Source organism: Seriola dumerili, unplaced genomic scaffold (genome assembly GCF_002260705.1).
Source record: "Seriola dumerili isolate Sdu_G_001 unplaced genomic scaffold, Sdu_1.0 BDQW01000017.1, whole genome shotgun sequence".
NCBI classification, from domain to species: domain Eukaryota; kingdom Metazoa; phylum Chordata; class Actinopteri; order Carangiformes; family Carangidae; genus Seriola; species Seriola dumerili.
The window spans coordinates 12038940-12057480 of NW_019174272.1; the positions used below are offsets into that span (position 1 = coordinate 12038940).

Consider the following 18541-nt stretch of genomic DNA (forward strand, 5'->3'; position numbering starts at 1 on the left):
GTAAACACAAAACTGGCATATTATCACCTTTTAAAGCTAATGCATCTAACATGTTAGCATTAGCATTCATTGGGAGACACATTTCTGTCCGTCTAATGAAGCTATGTCTAATCCTCACTTGAATTTTAGCTGTGTTCTGGTCGGTGTTTGTTATTGATCAACTAAGTTAATGAACTAAGAGCTTTATTCTTCCTCTTCAATAAGTTTCCATGAGTGTTATTGAACAAAACAAAATAAACAGCACTGTACAGAGACAATAGAGGGAAGCTCAGAGAGCTGTTGTGACTGAATAGCACTGGCATGATAGCATGTTAGCAGTTAGCTCTGTCATGGTAAAATACTGGTCTGGTGTAATGGCAAAACTGAATAGAAGCCTAACCTGAGACTTGGGATGGGACTTTAAGGCAGATAATTACCTTTTACCATTTATAAAATTGAAAGATTATGGGCCATAAAAATTAGCAAAATTAATGTTTGGTCACATGTAGGCCGACTGCAATGTTGCCATATTGCCATATATAGAACCTAGACACACACACACACACATTTATATTTATATATTTATATCATACATAGATGATTTTCTCTCAGTGCCGTATATGGAATTTTTATTGGAAGGAGTTCACTGGAGTCAAGCAGACATATCAGAGATGACAGCATTTTCTTTCTGGTGCCCTCCCTCCTCCTCTCCCATCATCCGAGCTGGGAGGGAAGTTTTCACAGGGAGAGCTGCTGGCTGCACGTGCCGCCTCATATTTAATTACTTACAGTGTCGTAGCAGGAAGGGATATAGGGTACAGCAACAACACAGTAATTCCATTTCACCGCAGCCCCCCTGAGATTTAGCCCTGTGTGCATGTATAAGCATATTGTGTGTGTGTGTGTGTGTTTGTGTGTGTGTGTATATATATATATATATATATATGTGTGTAGCCTATTTATTTTTCTGCATGTGCGTACACTTGCAGACTCTGAGGATGTGTGAGTCTGTCTGCGTATCTGTGTGTGCAGATGGCAAGAATGCCACGTTGTAGTGAGTGGGAGGAAAGTGATTACAGGCTTTACTGTTTCTCTATAGATGTGTGTGTGTGTGTGTGTGTGTGTGCGTGTGTGTGTGTGTGTGTGTGTGGCCCACATCTTTTATGACGTGTAACATAGTGGGTATTTCAGCTGGAGAAATGTGTATATGACTATAAAATAATAACACTACAGAACAACTTACCTCTAATTTCAAAAACTTTATGTCGGCTGTTGTATAGACTGTGGAACTGAGGTGTCATGAATAGAAAAATTGTCAAGTTAAATCACTGAGAACACAAACAAAATTAAAACCAGAATCACTGCCTTGTGATTGTTTACCCCGGTAACCAGCCAAGTTACCAAGAGGAAATATGGTCACAATCTCCTCTTCCTGAGTTACAGTGTTGAATAATCACCAAAAGTGCTTTTGCGGAACATTACGATGTCACAGTGAAGTTGATCTTTGACCATTTGGATATAAAATGTTATCACTTAATTTTGTCCTTATAGACGTTTGAGTTAAATAGTGTCATAATTAGTGTGTGAATTTGTGAGTTATGGCCAAAAATGTTTTTTTTTTTTAGGTCACAGGGAGACAGAAGTGATGAACTTCCCTCTGGTCATTCCTGGTATATTGCATTCAGAAGAACATGAGAACACAGTGACCTTGAACATCAGTTCATCTTTGAGTCCAAGTTTGTGAATGTTTGTGCCAATCTAAACAAATTTCCTCAAGGTGGCCTTGACATACCACATTCAAGAGGCCAAAACTGCGTTTTGTTAGGTCACCTTGACCTTGACAGATGACCTTTGACCTTGGACCACCAATACACCATATAATCAGTCCTAATGAATGTTTGTGCCAAATTTGAATAAGTTCTTTAAGCGTTACTGAGAAATCGCATTCATGAGACCAAAAACGTGTTTCGTGAGGTTACCACGACCTTGACCTTTGACCACCAAAATCCAGCCAGTTCACACTTGAGTCTTTGTGAATGTTTGTACCAAATTTGAAGAAGTTCTGTCAAGATAAGATATTGAGTCCATGACAATGGGGCGGACGCATAACCCGAGAAAAATATGCCTCTGGCTCTGGCTGTTGCCGGCGCAGAGGCATAATAAAATAGGAGAAGGCGTTCCCCAAACAAACGATGAGAATCAATAATTGGCTGTTAGTTACGCACATTGACAAGCCATTCACATTTCTGTCTGGCTGATGACAGGTTGACTTAGCGTGCTGCTGCCCTCCGCTGTTCACTGAACACAGTCAGCCAAGAGAAAACACTGCTGCTGCACGGGAGCAATTTCAGCTAAGAGATATTAGCGACCCTCTTCAAGATAGATGAATTGTGGCAGTTGGTGGCAACAGGTGGCCCGCGGGCAAAATTTTTTTTAATCTTACAAAATCAGACTGACAGTCCCACATTTAGCTATAATGTCCAAAGAGAGAATCTCCCCCCACCTGATGAATGATTATTATTCTTTTATCCATGTTGAAAGTGAATGACGGACACAGTCATGTATCAGGCCGCAGGCTGCACTGCGCTGACAGCTGAGAAAGAACACGGTGTACTTACGGTAATTTACTGTAACTGTGTCACAAGGGTTTCTCCTCCTCCCCGCTCCTTTAGGAGACCCAGCAGCAGGTCTGAGTCCGTTCATTCCAATGGGAAAAGTGAACGTGATAAAAAACGAGCACGCATAAATTCCTACTATATAGTGTTGTATTGCATTGTTGTTATGTACTGACATGAACAAGCAATCATGACCGTGCTCCCTTAGGAGATAGGAAGTGTATGTCTTACCATTGGCACTGCTTGTAATGCGTCATTTTTTGTTGTAGAGTATCTTCTTCTATCCCATAGAATCACTTCCTCTTAGCGATTTGAAACTTTGTTTTTTTTTGTTGACATTTTTTGCCTTTAATCTGATAGTTGCAGTGAGAGAGAGACAGGAAAGTCAAGGAGAGAGAGGGGGGATGATACGGAGCAAAGGGCTGCGGGTTGGATTCGAACCCAGGCCACTGCAGTTAGGATAAAGCCTTTGTGGTACGTGCTCTACTGGTGAGCCACCGCTGTGCCCCCCATCTTCGCGATTTTGACGACAAAATAAAAGATTTTTTTGCAGCAATTGTGAGATTCATTCTGAAAGGTTGTGACAGGAAGTTCCAAGGGTTTTGTTGCTTGCTTGACAGATATGGCGGCCATACAATGTGTTATATGAAAAAAATAACACAAGTTCAGTAAATCAGTCAATCGTTTAATATGTGACTGTGGGCCACAGCGCCACACATGTGAACAGTGACAAAGCATATTGCAGTTGCATTTTTATCAAGGAATTTCTTAAATTAGTCTTTGATTATGTTCTGGCCCGTCATCTAATGGTTTAGAAAAAAATTGGCCTGAGACCAAACTGACTTGATCCCTGAATTAAGGTCTGGCCAAAAAGGCGCTAGATTTGCTGCTAAGCTCTTTTTATAGAAAAAAAAGCAATTAATAATCTCATGAAGTCTGCAAATTTAGCAACAATGTTACTAAGTTAGCAGCAATAATTGGAACTGAAGCTAAATAACAAAACTGCCCACACAGATATTACCAGTACCTACAGAAAGACAGAATCAAAATTCATGCCCCTTTTTTTTCCCTTTTTTTATAATAGTTTCATTCAGGGCTGCACTTTTCATCAAAATATAATCAAAATTGCAATATGGCCAAGTGCAATATCCAAATTGCAGGAGCTGCGATTTTTAGGTAAAATGTTGTGCATTGTTGGCACCATTAAGCAATGTGGTGTGGCTTACTGATCATATTCTCCAGACCTAAAGGAACATGTTTGTTTGGTACAAGACCCAACAAAAATAACATCATCAGCATTTTTAGATTTTTCTAGTGAAAATGAACTGCAACTGAAATCGCAATATCTGCATATCGAGTACACGTATACTTTGAAACTTTCAAATTTAGCACTCACTTATCACTTGGATCCCTTACAGCCTGTGTAAAGACCCAGATATACCGCCTGCGTCGTACAGTATAGGTGATTGTATAGTGTTGATCAATATAGTGTTGATTGGTTCTACTGTATGCTGAGAAGTGTTGTAGAAAAAGGTCTGGCCTTGTGACTTCAGAGGCACAGAGCTTCAACTATTGTTCATGAGCTAATCACAGTAATTCAAGGCTGTTTCCCCCTTCGCATGTGGTGCATTCAGCCTTTTTTCTGCAGCACTCTAGAATAGGTTCTTAGTTTCAGTGTGGTTCTAGATATGGTCCTGTAGCAGTGCAGGGTGTGGCATTTTGTTTCCACCAATGCTGAAAAAGCACTCATGGTTGCATAAGGTACTTTGGACAACATACCTATTAAATCTCTTTAGGTAAAACCTGACAGCATCATGTGAGGAGAATTACATGTGAGAGAAGGCAGTAAATTTTATAAACCGGAGACAGTCTGCCACATACACGTTCTGCACACCATGCCAGTTCCTCACTGCCTCATGTGTACGTGCTTCAATTTATTTCCTGGCTTTATGGCTGGCACATGCAATGTAACAGTCCCCTATGGGGCCTATCAGCTGTGCAGGGGAGGCAAGCTGTAGCTCCCAAGCTGTTTCCCAGTCCTGCAGTCACTATATAAGAACACGTTGTTACCTTGGTGAGAGACGGCTGTTATAGAGTGATTCAGGACACCAACACTAAAATCGCCTCTTACTCACTGCTGTAGTGGTGTAATCTACTTGACTGGTAGCATGAAGAGGCCTCGCCGATAAAAAGCACAGACAGACTGTTTATGTGGCTAAATTCCTGTGAAACCTTGACTCTGTGAGTCACTCCTCTGTGTTTGCTAATAGTGGCTACGCAGTAGGGATCAGGGTTAACTGCTGCATTTGTTGTGTCTCTACAGAGCAGCCAGAGCATTCGGAGAATACCTGTCCAATACCAATCCAGAGAACCGCAACGGAGCAGGTAGGTGACGCACATACACACACACACACACACACACACACTGGGAATAAAATTGTTATCTAACAACCAACACTTTAACATTAAGCAAGGAAGACCAAAACCAGGAGGCTAACATATTCTTTCTCATACAGCATTACTCACAACCGGAAAAAAGACTTCACAGTTCTAATAGACTTCTAATATGCTTAAATCAGTCATCAGTGCAGAGTTAATCTGTCTTCAGACACCTTTTGTTAATACGTTTTGTTTGTGATGTATAGATGTTCCATTCCACCAGATCCCCAAAATTACCTGCAGTCGTATCTTGACAGCAACATGCATCGAGCTAATTGTTGCTGTCAATTTCACACTCCGCTGAAGATGTACCTGCCTCACTACTGATCCATGAGAGAGTAAATACCATGGACTCTGTCAGCATTTAAAACAGCAGAATCTGTTCTTTTCAATATAATGGCCACCAGTGTTGTGCCAGTTCACACTTAAAAAACAGCTAGTTCTGAACGCCGTTCAGTGAACACGTTCATGCGCATCACTGATGGCCACTTTCAGCAGATTCACTCGTTGAGGAACCTGCATGAATCTTTTGTGTCAAAATAAAACTTTTGTAAATTTGAACCATTTTTTGATTAAACTATTGGAAAGTATTGTTCTGTTAATTGCTTATTTTTCTATTAACAACTAATTGTCTTGCTAACTGACAGTTAGGCCCCGTTCATACCTGGCATTAACATGCATCTCGGGTGGTGTGATCACAGGTGGACCTCACTTCACACCTGGTATTAGAATAGGTCTCCACATGCGTCTCGAGTGACCACTTGTGATCGGCTCTCACTTCCCCGCTCTATATGCAAATAAACACGTACATCAATTCTGTTTGCAAAGACCAAATACAATGTTGTTTTTAACAGCAATGTACTTCCTGTGCCAAGTCTGCCATAAGTTAAAAGAAGAAGAAGTCAAAACAATACAGACTGGAGTTGTGTCCCAAATCACTCACTCCTCCCTACTCACTATCCAGGGAGTCCAGTGTGGAGGACTGGATAGTGAGCTCATGGGTAACATTAAAAAGACACTACTCAGGTGATTTTCTCTGCACAGGTTTTCTGCCTTTCAGAGCATGCGCAATGCATGAATGGTGTATATTGCCTGGTTAGTGACGGGTGGTACACTACTTGTGCAATGCATTGTGGGATACGATGAGTCCACTTTATAGCATATAATAATTTTCACTATACATTTGGACACCACTACAAAAACTCAATATATAGTGGACTATATAGGGAGTAGTAAGTGATTTCAGACACAGTCCGGGTCTACTCCAGGCAAACCAAGAATGTGACATTTGTAACATATCTCTGTGGGCTGACATGTATTTGTTTGTGAATGAGACCGTACGCCTGCGTCACTTGACAAGCGGCCCTTTAATGTGTACCAGGACACGTTTGTGAGAGAGTTGTTGTGACTGACTAGCGCCAGTATGTTAGCATCTACTCTGTGTGTAGACGTGAGCTCTCCAGCTACAGTTGTGCACCTCTAGCATCGCTAAGTTACAAAGCTTCTAACACCTTCTAACACTTTTTTTGCACGGATGACAATTCGCTTTGCCACTTTCTGGCTTTGTACCTTTAAAAAAAGAAGCCTACCCAAAATAGTAAAGCTGCTCATGTGCATGTGCCATGCTTGTTTTTCTACAGCACAGAGAGCATGAAAAAAAAAACTCACCCATTCCCATGAGCTAACACTTATTTACAAGCCTGAAGCCTTGCAGCTGGTGACTCCATGAGAGGGAGCGTCCTTCCTCCAAGATCGTCCAGGACGTCGAAGCTTTTGTTTCTGCCAGAGCTCTTCATGCACTGAACCAGCTCATCCATTTCTAAATCTTTTCTCATTCCGCTTGTTGCTCTTTTTTCTATCACTCAGCCACCACTCTGCTTTTCCTTGTCATCCTCCTTGAAAGCTTTGCTGGCTCATAATGTTTACAACTCTGCTGCCAAGCCAACGAACCCTAAGGAGACACAAACAATCTCTCTGTTCATTTACATTTACATTTTAGGTATTTATGTGATGCTCATATACAAGAGCTGTATAAATTACAGATTTATCTCTCACTTTCTTTGCCTGTGGGTTACTTCTCTCTATCTTCTTTCTCCTTCATTCCCTCTATCTCCAGATCATCTATTGTCTGACAGCTTCCCAGGCCACGACTGTGACTCTCCCGACGTCAGCCGCTTGCATAACAACAATCTCCCACCACGGAGCTGCTGTTTGCCCGTAGCTAAATCCAACCAGTCCAGCCAATCCAATCCCAGTGCTCATCCACAGTCTCAGCCTCTGGTCAACACCCTCCAGGCTCCAGCACCTTTGGGCCCCTCCAAACGTCGACTCTCTGTTGAGCGCAGCCTCTCTGCAGAGGACCCACCAGGCGCCAGAGGCCCAGAGGGGGGTGTTGCGGTAAAGCCGGCGAGGGTTTACACAATCACCAGGGAAGGAGGGATGACCCTGGGGGGCCGTGGCACTGAGGAGAGCCTGGAGCTGGAGGTGCTGAAGGGCTCCAGGGAGCAGCCTCTGTCCCAGGCACCTGCCACTGCCAACCACAACCCATCCTGCACCAGCCAACCGTCCGCCTCAGCCGCCCGTGGTAGCCACCATCGCAGTAGCCACCACCGCAGCAGCAGCAGCAGCCATCACAATGCCCAGCAGCATCACGGAGGCCTGCCCTCATCATCGCAGCCGCTGCAGAGCTCGGGGAACGCCAACAACATCCGAGACTGGGGAATGAGGAGAGGGGGGTCGCGGGACGACTACACCCCAGACTGTGTGGCCTGCATTCGAGCTCCATGCCAAAGCCAGCGCTCCCTTGACCTGGATACCTCACCGCGGGATGGAGGGAAGCACCGCAAGAAACTGGAGAGGGTGTACAGCGAGGAAAGACCATCTAATGATGACAGGGGTAAAGAAAAATAGATGGGAAAATGCATGGGGGTGTAAATTGATGTATTGATATTGATATACTGTATATAACTTAAAATTTAAGGGAATAAAACACTACAACAAGGAATATGTTGCCCCATTCACCCTCAGATGTTTCACTTACGTAATACCGTCTTGCCACCCTGCATTCACTGGCCTCCTCCGCTAATTGTAAGGCCTGTGTTTGAATGCTCTGCTTGCTGATGCCACTACTTCCTTTTGTTTTCTGTGTTTTGCAGAGGACACTCCTAATAGCTGGTTCCCTAAAGAGAATATGTTCAGCTTTCAGACGGCCACCACCACCATGCAGGCGTGAGTATGGCATGGAAATTCACTCCCACTCCCACACTGTACATCTCTGTGTCTAACAGAACCACCCCCACGTTCGCAGGATATGGCCTCACCTTAGACTTGAAGCTCAAATGTAGCATTCTACCACAAAACTGCAATGAGCTTTCAACACATTTCTCATACGCTGGTTTCATCATCTTTTGTTGAGCACACTGTGTTCCCGATTTATATGTTATATAAATCAAATTTATAATGAAAATAACATCTTTTGTTCTAATTCTGGCCCACGTCATATGCACGCAAATTGAAAATAAAATTTAAAATGTATTAATTCGATTTCTTCATTACACTTCCAGGCCTAAATACTGGTCTCCTGCATGAATTAAAGAATATATAGCAGAAGTATAATCTGAAACTGAACAGAACCTTCTTTCTTTTACTCATATCATAGTGCAGCATATAACACGGAACCCACGGAACAGATTTCAATGATGATGAAATATACTTTCATTTAATTTTTTTACAGTGTACTAAATTTTGCCTTCTACAATTTTAAAATGTATGATTTGACGCCTAGATTATTCATATGAGAAAATAGTGGATGAATGTATTGCAAAAAATAACATTTCCTTTCCACATTCGGCGGCCATCTTGAATTTTGGAGTGTGTTTTAATCAAAAGAGTAATACCCAAGGAGGATTTGTGTCAAGTTGAGCACTTGTATCCACATTTGAAAGATTTCCATGAAACATTCAGTTATCTGCTGCGTTATCACATTAGACGGCAGATGCTTGATCGTGCACCAGTAGCTGGTGAACCAACACTGAAACGTCTAACACTAAGAATTTAATGTGCTGCATTATTATACAAACAAGACAGAGCAAAGAGACGATTTTGATAATAAACCATCCATACAATCCTTTGATACATTGTCACTGCTTGAGATGTTTGTGTGACCATGTCTTTACTTGGGATTTTTTTTTTTTTTACATTAGTATCCTCACATACAGCATCGCTCCAAACAAAACCGTCAAGTTCTGTAATATAATCTAGGAATTGACCAGATTAAGAAAGAGGATGTGCATCGATCTAGACAGTTGACTAAAATAACTAAAAACACACACACACACACACACACACACACATAAGTGCCTTCCACTCTTTGTGACTCGTTAATTATCACCTATCACCCAGATCTTGTAATTATGACCCTGGAACAGTCAAAGCTCACCCACCACGATCGTTCCCCTCGTCTCTCCCACGCTCTCTCTTCTCTCTCCATATGTCAGCGTCTCTCCTCCCTTTCTCCATCTGTTTCCATCTGTCCCTGTTCCTTTTTTTGGGTCAGACTGATATATGATCCTGACACGGGCCTTCGATTCCAATTGTTGGTCACTGTCTTGTAAATCGAATATGATCTGACAGGATTTGTTAATGTTTGACTGATTACACATTTGCTTTAGAAACCCTTTGCCTGTGGACAGTCCTCGACATATACTGTATATACTGTATGTTCCTCTCCTCTTTTTCCACCATTGATTTTAATGTGCATGTCCTAGTTCGATTTCTGTCCTTGTTCAATAACATGTTGAGTTTATGATCAGGACTTTTCCCACTCGAGGTGAGTTTTTTTTCTGCTTCCCTGAAGTCGAGAACTGGAACATAAAGCAGTCTCTGAAGTGTATGTGGAGTATCTGACTGGCCCCGTTGCTAACTTCTTCTTTTTCATCTGGTCTTCTCTTCTTCCTCTCCTCTCTATGTGGCGGCTTTCCAAACCACGACTGTAGAATATCGTGAGTAACTCTTTGAACCGCCCCCACTGTTCTTCCTTGTTGCTCTTCCCTTTTTCTCACTCTGTCAGTTAGGTAACATGTCTTTAACCCTTTTTCCTCATGTGGCTTTGTGCTATTCAGTCCGCTGTGTCCTTCACCCCCTCAACCTCAGTGTCTGCCGGACTGGGTGTTTGAAGTTACAGATTGTGACGTGCAGGGAACATACTGTGGGAATGAAATGATAATCAGCGATACTGAATTTACAGGAACATTCTATATTCACGAGTTGCAGAAATAGCTCATCAAGTTAAAGCGCTGCAGTATTGAGGTACCTTGTGTCTGAATAATGACAGTAGCTTAATTAAAGTGTTCTTTCATATTACACACCAGCACAATGCAACACAGATGGCTTATTACACACTTAATGTGTGCCTAAAGCCATTAGCTTACGCAACCATCATGAAAAGCATATTGGCCAAAGCAAAGCATCACTTCAAGCAAAACCACTTTCATTGTTGTTCCATCTAAAGATAGACACGGGTGAAGCTGATGAATGGGATAAGTAACAACTTGTATTCATATATGTAGCATTAAAGCTGCTTTTAGCTTTATAAAAGAGAGGAGTCTACTCACGTAAATATAGCAGACAGGATTCGAATAGGACTCAAATTTGAATCATTTTAAAGTGGCAATAGACTTATTTTCATTTTCATATTTCATTATTAGGAAATAAATGTTGATTGCACGACGTAATGGCTGTAGAATAAGGACACCATCTGTGTTTAGAGTGGTTTCTCGTAAAGGTTTGACGACACAAAGGATGCGCGTCTGCCACTGCGCAACCAAAACAGGTAGAGGATAGCACTAGTTAAGGAAGTAACAAAACCTGCCTACTTATTAATATAACCAAATATTTTTACTAAACTGCCTTTATCCTGAGCATTAGCTTTGAGGAAAACGGACAGCGATCCGGTCTTTGTGAAGGCGGCACCAACATTAATACCACTTGGAAACACTAGGGGGTGGGGGAAAGTTTTTAAATCCAAAAGTGGAATTTGAATAAGTGCAACTTTCAAGAGTTGTGATGTAAATGACATTATTATTTATTGTCTAAAGAAGCTGTAACAGACGACAGATTTGGTCGGTCGCTGTGTTTATCTCGCTGATGTGAGCTACGTTAACGTTTCTCTGAAATCTCTCGGCTGTTTTCTTTCTTTCTCATGTTTAATTTGATGTAAATTACCAAATAGGTCCGGAGTTTAATTCACAGGAAGGGTTGGATTGGTTGGGAAATCTGCTGGATTGCTTGGTGGCAACAAAGAGGAAAAGCGCTGTGAGCTTTCAGAGCTGATGGCAGATGGTGGAAAGTGTGAGAGGCTAAAGGAAGAGTCTGGCAACATGTTCATCTTTTCAGGGAGAAAGTGACGGACAGGACAAGACTTCTTTTCAGACATACACTGTCACGGATGATTCTCATTATGTCTGACACCCTGTCAGAGCCATTACTGTCCCCTTTGGGAAAGGCACACCCACGCAGACCAACGTACACACTGGCAGAATGAGAAGTAATGGACGTCGAGACAGTCGCACAAAACATAATGCTTTAAAATTTGTCTCTAAATAAAATGAACATAAAGACTCAGAGGTGACGTAGGATTAGGAATTGAATGGTTAATACTGGTAACTTGGCAGTAAAGTTAACTCGCATTGATTACGCAGGATGGGCAGTTTCTTGGTTACGAAGCTTGTCTTGTAGACCTCTATCTTGCATTGTGGTCCTAGTGTGTGTGTGTGTGTGTGTGTGTGTGTGTACTACGTGAGAATATCCACAATGGTGGATAAAACGTCCCTGTGCTTTTACCTCTAACCACGCTAACCACTTAGCAAAGCTAACCAAACCCCGCACTAACCCTTATGGACTTAAAACCCCTCACCCTCAACCCTGTACTGTTGCCCCTCCCACCCTGACTGGAAGTTTATATTTATGCCCGAACCCGACGAGACCCAGAGGGCTTTATCACTTTTAGTAAGGCCTAGTACCTATTAAAAAAAAACTGTAGCTCAAAACTAAAAGTATAAATGATTTCTGACTTACATCATATAAGTTCTGTAAAGGTTATTCCCCCCCCCCCTCGGGTCAGTTTGGGTTCAGACAAAAATTCTTTGGTATTAGGTCAGGTGCAGCTAAAACATCAAACCTTTATGTCCCCACAAAACCACTTAACGCTTTGACGTCCCGGCAGGGCTTTCCGCGGCATTGCTGAGAGAAAGAGGCGGAAAAGAGAGCAGGAGGCAGCCACCATGATGGAGAGGTACCGTGTCCCGGCTGTCCTGTCCTGTCCTGTGTGGTGCAAAACTGTCCCTGTCACAGTTCCCCTATTACACAGCAAAGAAATACTCTTCTTGATGAGTCTGATATCATATCTTAAAATCTCTTTTTTTTCTTAATGGACCGTGTCTGTATGTGGAGTTTTTACTTAGCTCAAATGCAGAGAGAACCCTGCTCTACTTTGCAGTGCTTTTGTTCGACTCCTGATACGCTATTGTTAATGAAAGTCAAAACCTCCAGCACGCATCTTTCAGACTAAAAGCATTCCAGTGACTGATATTCCCTCCTGTGTCTGACAGGCTTTTATTTTGAAACAGCTGCAGGAAATATTGAGTTTCACTGTCAGTCCTTTAACATCACTTACATGTGACTCTCTTATTAGGGTTGCAGAAATGTACATTATGTTGTATTGACTATACTTACTGCAGTATAGATCCTTCCACTCAATGTTTTTTTTTACCTGGACTTCATTAGTAACCTGCCTTTATGTGTTCCTGCTGCCATTAATTATGGCTTTTAATTGAGAATTCACAGTGTGATGTAACAGGTCTATGTAACAGGGTGCAGTTGCTCCTGAGTATACAGTTTACAATACCCCGTATTATCTCTTCTACGACATGATAGTTCCAGTCTCTGCGTTGTGTAGAGGGCGATGTGAACGGCTGGCAGTCGACCGGTCAGCTCCAACTAAGAGGCTCAGACAGCTCCGATGTCGATTCACTGACTTTTTTTTATTTGCTTACAAACACTTTGGGATCCAGTCTCAATAAAACTATTCAATCTAAGATAAAACCATAATCAAAGGAAACTTAAAATACTAATAAGTAAACTATGAATAAATAAATCATGGCCAACAGTCTAACTCTAATCAGGATCAAACATTTCTATCATGAATTATATAAAGACACTACTGGTAAAGATGAATTGATACACATAATCATTCTGTAAGTCAATATAGTTACTTTCTCCCTCAGATAGATATACAGTAATGTATTAATATTTACATATTTTCATTTAACAGTGACACACACGTGGGAGGTTCAAGCCCAGTCTGACAAGAATGTATGACTGCAGAATAGTTGTGCTTTATTCCTGTTTTTCCTTTTGCTGGCACTAGTTTAAATGATATATATATATATATATATATATATATATATATATATATATATATACCCATATATGCATTAAAAAGTCAAAGCAAAACAGATGAAATAAATACAACCCTATAATAAAATATAAACCTTAAATGAGAAATATATAGTCTAAATTCCACTCTCAGATACAGCTGCCAGTGATATCTATGGGTGAGTTTGCAAGACTGCCATCCATCTCCCAGTTCCCCCTCATGATGTGAGCTCTTATTGTGATATAACTCTGATGTGTGCAGCAGGTCCACCAGTCTGTTGTCAGCAAAATGCATTTGGCTGCTCTCAAGCTTTCCATCACATATAGTCTTGTTCCTCTGTAGAGATTTAGTACGACTACACTAGAAGTGTTGTCTTGAGTGAACTTAGTATTTTGCCTCCAGCAGTGTAAGCAACTTTCTAAAGCCACTGCTTTCATCTACAGAAAATGGCTGTCTGCGGCTATTTCTTCTTTCTAGTTTTTGAAAATGATTTCAGAAGTGCTTTTTGGTCCTGTGGCAGTTTTTTTTTTCCCAGTGTGTCCTTTTCCTTTGTCAAGTCTTGACGATAGCAGAGGAGATGAGTGCCCATGTTAGCTCTTGTGTAGGTCATTGTCTTCATCTTGTCAGCAATTCGTTATTTTCTCCTCATTTAACAGAAACGCTGAAACACTGCCGCACCCGTGACACCAGGCCAGGAACATGTCATAATGACATTGCATAAAACTGACATCTCCCAATATAGTAGTCTATATCTTGGCTGAATCTGAATATGTCAGAGTAGTGAAGAAATATAAATATATTTTGAACCATTTTAGCTGCTGCACGTGGAGACAGTGACATTTTACTGATGTTTTCTGTCAAAAATAAATAAGAATTTAATTTATGATGAAAAGAAAACCAATAATCCAGTAACCTGCAAACTCTATAGAGAGATAGAGCTGCAGCAGCAGAGTCGCAGCCGGTGTGAACACACACATGTGCTTCTCCGCAGCGGCTCAGCGACGGCAGCCGCCATACTCAAGCAACTTGGGCGGTGTGTTCCCGGCGTCAGTCTCTTTATATTTAAAGTCTGTGTAAAAGAAATTCAGAGATTTTTTTCTAAACACATTAAACATGTTAGAAAATGATGCTGATAGTATGTGAAAAGACTGTGTGAACTATGAATGCATTAGTGAATCGTGGAGTTAAATGTTGCAAAAAAAAAAAAAATGTCAATAACATCAGACATGGTTAATAATTGGACTGAATGATATGCAAGAAAATCATATTGAGATTAGTTTGATATATATTGTTTGTTGTGATGTGAGTCGTGATTTCAGTGTGAATGGTCACTTTGCAGTTCATTTTCACTGAAGAAAAAAAAAAAAGTAGTGATGATGTGATTTTTGTTGGGTCTTGTTCCACACAACCACGTTCCTTTACATCTGGAGAATATGAGCAGTAGGCCGGGGCGTCTCTGTAGCACCACAGCGCTTCTTTTATGGTCTGTTGTTGTGACACATTTTACCCTTCATCAAAAAACTTGCAGCTCCTGTGATTTGGATATTGCCCTTGGCAACATAGCAATTTTGATAATATTTCGATTAACTGAACAGCCGTAGTTAATAAGCTTGTTGATAATGTCAGTTTGTATTAAATTGTAGAATAATACGGAAGTAATGTGGAACACTTCTTCGATTCTCTTAATTTATTTTAATTTATTTTGCATCAAATGCTAATGAGATCATCTCATGCTTAGGGGCAAATATCTCTATTGTTATACTCAAACACACAGTGACTCACTCTACACCCTCTGTCTGCTGTTATTCTGATGATTCAGCAGTTTGAAACGTTGACTCTTGACACACAGTCACACGCACACACACTCACACACACTATTTGTGCATTTGTCTTTGCCTCGATCTACATACTGGTGACCATTTACTTTTCCACATAAAACAAAACAGTCTTTTCACTCCTGTCTTCAACTGCTGTTATAAGGCCATCACAAACCTCTTAACAATGTCCTGTGGTGTGTGTGTGTGTGTGTGTGTGTGTGTGCTGTGAATCCTGGAGGCTGTGAGTGGCAGGTTTAATCAGTGTTCTTCACTGAACACTGACGAGTAAAAGCAAGGTCTATCAATACAGGGCCGTAGCTCACTGCTCTGTGGCTGGCTCTCAAAGTGAACGAATCAATCAATAGTTGGCAACAGACCTCACATCCACCAACAAATCAGACATGCCATTTGTTGTGTGAGCCTGTGTGTGTGTGTTTGTTGTGCCAGTTCTTCAAACAGCGCAGGAGAATTATGTTTCTTTGTTTGTGTGTGTGTGTGTGTGTGTATGTACGGAGTTGTGTGACAAACTCTCAGAATGCTTTTAATAGAAAGTTACATCTCAGCTGCACAAATCTATTTACGCATGTTTGAATAAGCAAGACGTATTTCCTCTGCAAAGCCTTTGGAAAGGTCACAGCGGCACGGAGAGAGTCGGGTGAGATAGTTGCAGAATGGCAGAAACACACGTACTCACGAACACACTGAATTTGACTCGATCGTCTTGGTTCACGGGTGTTAGTGATTTCAAAAGCTGTTGTCGCTAAGTATGAAAATACAACGCTGGTTGACTGATGGATCCCCCTCTGCTCTGAGTCATCCCTCTATTTTAGGCTCTTCCTCCTCGACTCCTGCAATCTTCACTGACACGTCAACATGTTTTTGCCTTCAAACTGCACCCTGAACACAAAATAGCTTCAGACAAACAAAACATGCACGTGGACCGGTGTCAGCTTTGCATTTACTTTCACATTTTTGTGAACCTCATTGCTGTTTGGTTAGGGTTACACTATTATATTAGCTTGAATGTTGGCTCTCTTTTATTTTTAATGCACAAATGTGATGCTTTTACTTGATGGTGATGTCCTTCAGTGTTATGAAGTGGAAAAGATAGCAGTGACTTACTAGAGAGGTGGGGCTCATTAAAAATAATGAGCTGTGGGGTAGTGGGCCAGCCGTATCAGCAGTTTCACGTGGCTTTGTTTCACATCAGTCCATTGTTTAGTTCACCACAAAGCTTCATCACCCTGCCGACACAACAAATGTGTGATTAAAATTACAGCTCCACAAATCTGAAACAAAATACTTGGTATCCAGTATCATATAAGTAACAATGCACCTAGACATGTCCAGAGTTGATCCTAAGGATTGGTATAAGAGCCAACCACGCTGTATCTGCTTTAAGTTCCACTCCAATGTGTAGTGACCAAAATCGGCGACCAGAAAGATGTGTCAGAACGGTAAGCGTTGTTATTTGTTCATGTTGTTTGTTAGCTTTTAACTGGCAGGGTGAGGGTGTTAGCGGCTGTGCTAATGCAAATTCTTGCTGTCTGTACTGACAAGGTTTCAGTGACTGGTGAAATTGCAGAGTATCGAGATGGTTAGAGGAGGAAACATCAGAGAGACTGAGTCAGACCCAGACTCAGATGAGGAGACTGTTGATACCAGAATCAGAGACTAGCAGACGTATCAGAACAGTTAGCGTAGTTAGCATCTTTTATTTGTTTATGTTGTTTGTTAGCTTGTAACTGGCAGTGACTGACACAGTGTTAGTGGTTGTGCCATTGCTAACTCTCGCTCTCTGTACTGACAAGGTTTCAGGTTTATTTAGCCCTGCCCCCCGTCCCCACAAGTTGACAGGATTGGTTCATTAGGTTTGTGATGTATGAAACCCTGGCTGTGTGAATCTGTTTTGGTTCACTGCAGTTCAAGGTGGAAACACTCAGTCATGGTGTTGACCGATTATTTCACATACTATGTCTTGTATTATATAAAAACATCATATCTATAGAAAGAGAGTCATTCTCAAAAAGTACTGAACTCTACATTTCCCATAATGCAACTCAATAGCTTCTCTTTGTTAGACCCTCCCTGCGTAGTAAATCCCTACGGCCCATGTCTTTCAAACTCTTAAAAATGTGTAGTCTCAAGCCCAGTCTGAGATCACCCGTGATGACATCATCTCTGACTCGACAAAGCTCACAGGCTGATTAGTTCTCCCGGTTGTGAGTAAACTGATCTTCATGTGTAAAATCCGTTTTCCTTTCAGCACCAGTAATTTTGCAATACCCCAACTGAGGCAGTGTGTACTTTCTGCTGCAAGAAGCTTTTAGTTTCATAGCCTCACTTAAAGATTTACAAAAATTTAAGAGAGCGCGAGGCCTACTTGCACTACACTGAACCCCCACAGTCAGACAAGCTTTGATGAATAATAAAAAGCTGTGTTTTAGGCCGCACATTGTTCCACTTGCTACCACTTACAGCTGTTTCTGTATTCTGTTTCCTCTCTTCCTTTCTGTTTCCTTTTCAGATTCTCTCTCTCTGTTTTGCTGCTTTTCTCTGCTGGTACAAATCATGAATCATACATCGGCTTTCATGAAAAAAATAAAATCTAGGACTTTATAATCAGAGGCATAACTCTGGAAAAGCTATGCCAGTCACCAGCTGAGAGGGGAGAGGAAAGAAAGATGAAGAGGGAAAAGAGTCAACTTTAAGATACAAATTCAATTCTGAGATTTCCAAAACTGATGATGATCATGTATCCAATGTCTGTCTCAAATAGCCTGTTTAAATGAGTCCAAAAACAGTTGTTCCTTTTTAAGATTTTTTCTTTTGACTTGACTCTTAAAGGAGTATAGAAAAAGTTTGAGATGACATGTCTGAGTAACTTCAAACACTCATCATTTAAAGCAATACACTGGATTCTTGGGGAGTTTGGGCCGGTGTCTAAAACAACAACTGATGCCAAAACCACTTTACTGTCAGAGAGATAATTGTGTCCTCTTTGAATGCTAAGACATTAGCATGCACTGTGTAGCAATTATCAGGCATGACTCAAAAAATTATAGCAATTAGTTATCTCACAGGGCTACTACTGTGGCAGGCAAGCTAACACCACACTAGTTAGCTGGGAAGATGCTAACTCCAGTCAGTACAGGTCAGTGCATCTTGTGTATTAACATTATATTAAAGTCAAAGAGCTGAGCATCTGACCGTCTTCCAATTACATATAAAATGTAATTTTACATTATATTATTTTA

At 41.2% G+C, this 18541-nt stretch overlaps 1 protein-coding gene across 1 annotated transcript in view; it reads left to right on the plus strand.

Moving 5' to 3' along the window:
* nsmf (NMDA receptor synaptonuclear signaling and neuronal migration factor) overlaps positions 1–18541 on the plus strand; it is a 54887-nt gene that overhangs the window by 15366 nt on the left and 20980 nt on the right. Inside the window, exons 2-6 of the mRNA XM_022756554.1 lie at positions 4918–4979; positions 7150–7929; positions 8189–8261; positions 10028–10033; positions 12256–12324. Of these exons, the coding sequence (XP_022612275.1) occupies positions 4918–4979; positions 7150–7929; positions 8189–8261; positions 10028–10033; positions 12256–12324 (990 nt within the window). The remainder of the gene's footprint in view (positions 1–4917; positions 4980–7149; positions 7930–8188; positions 8262–10027; positions 10034–12255; positions 12325–18541) is intronic.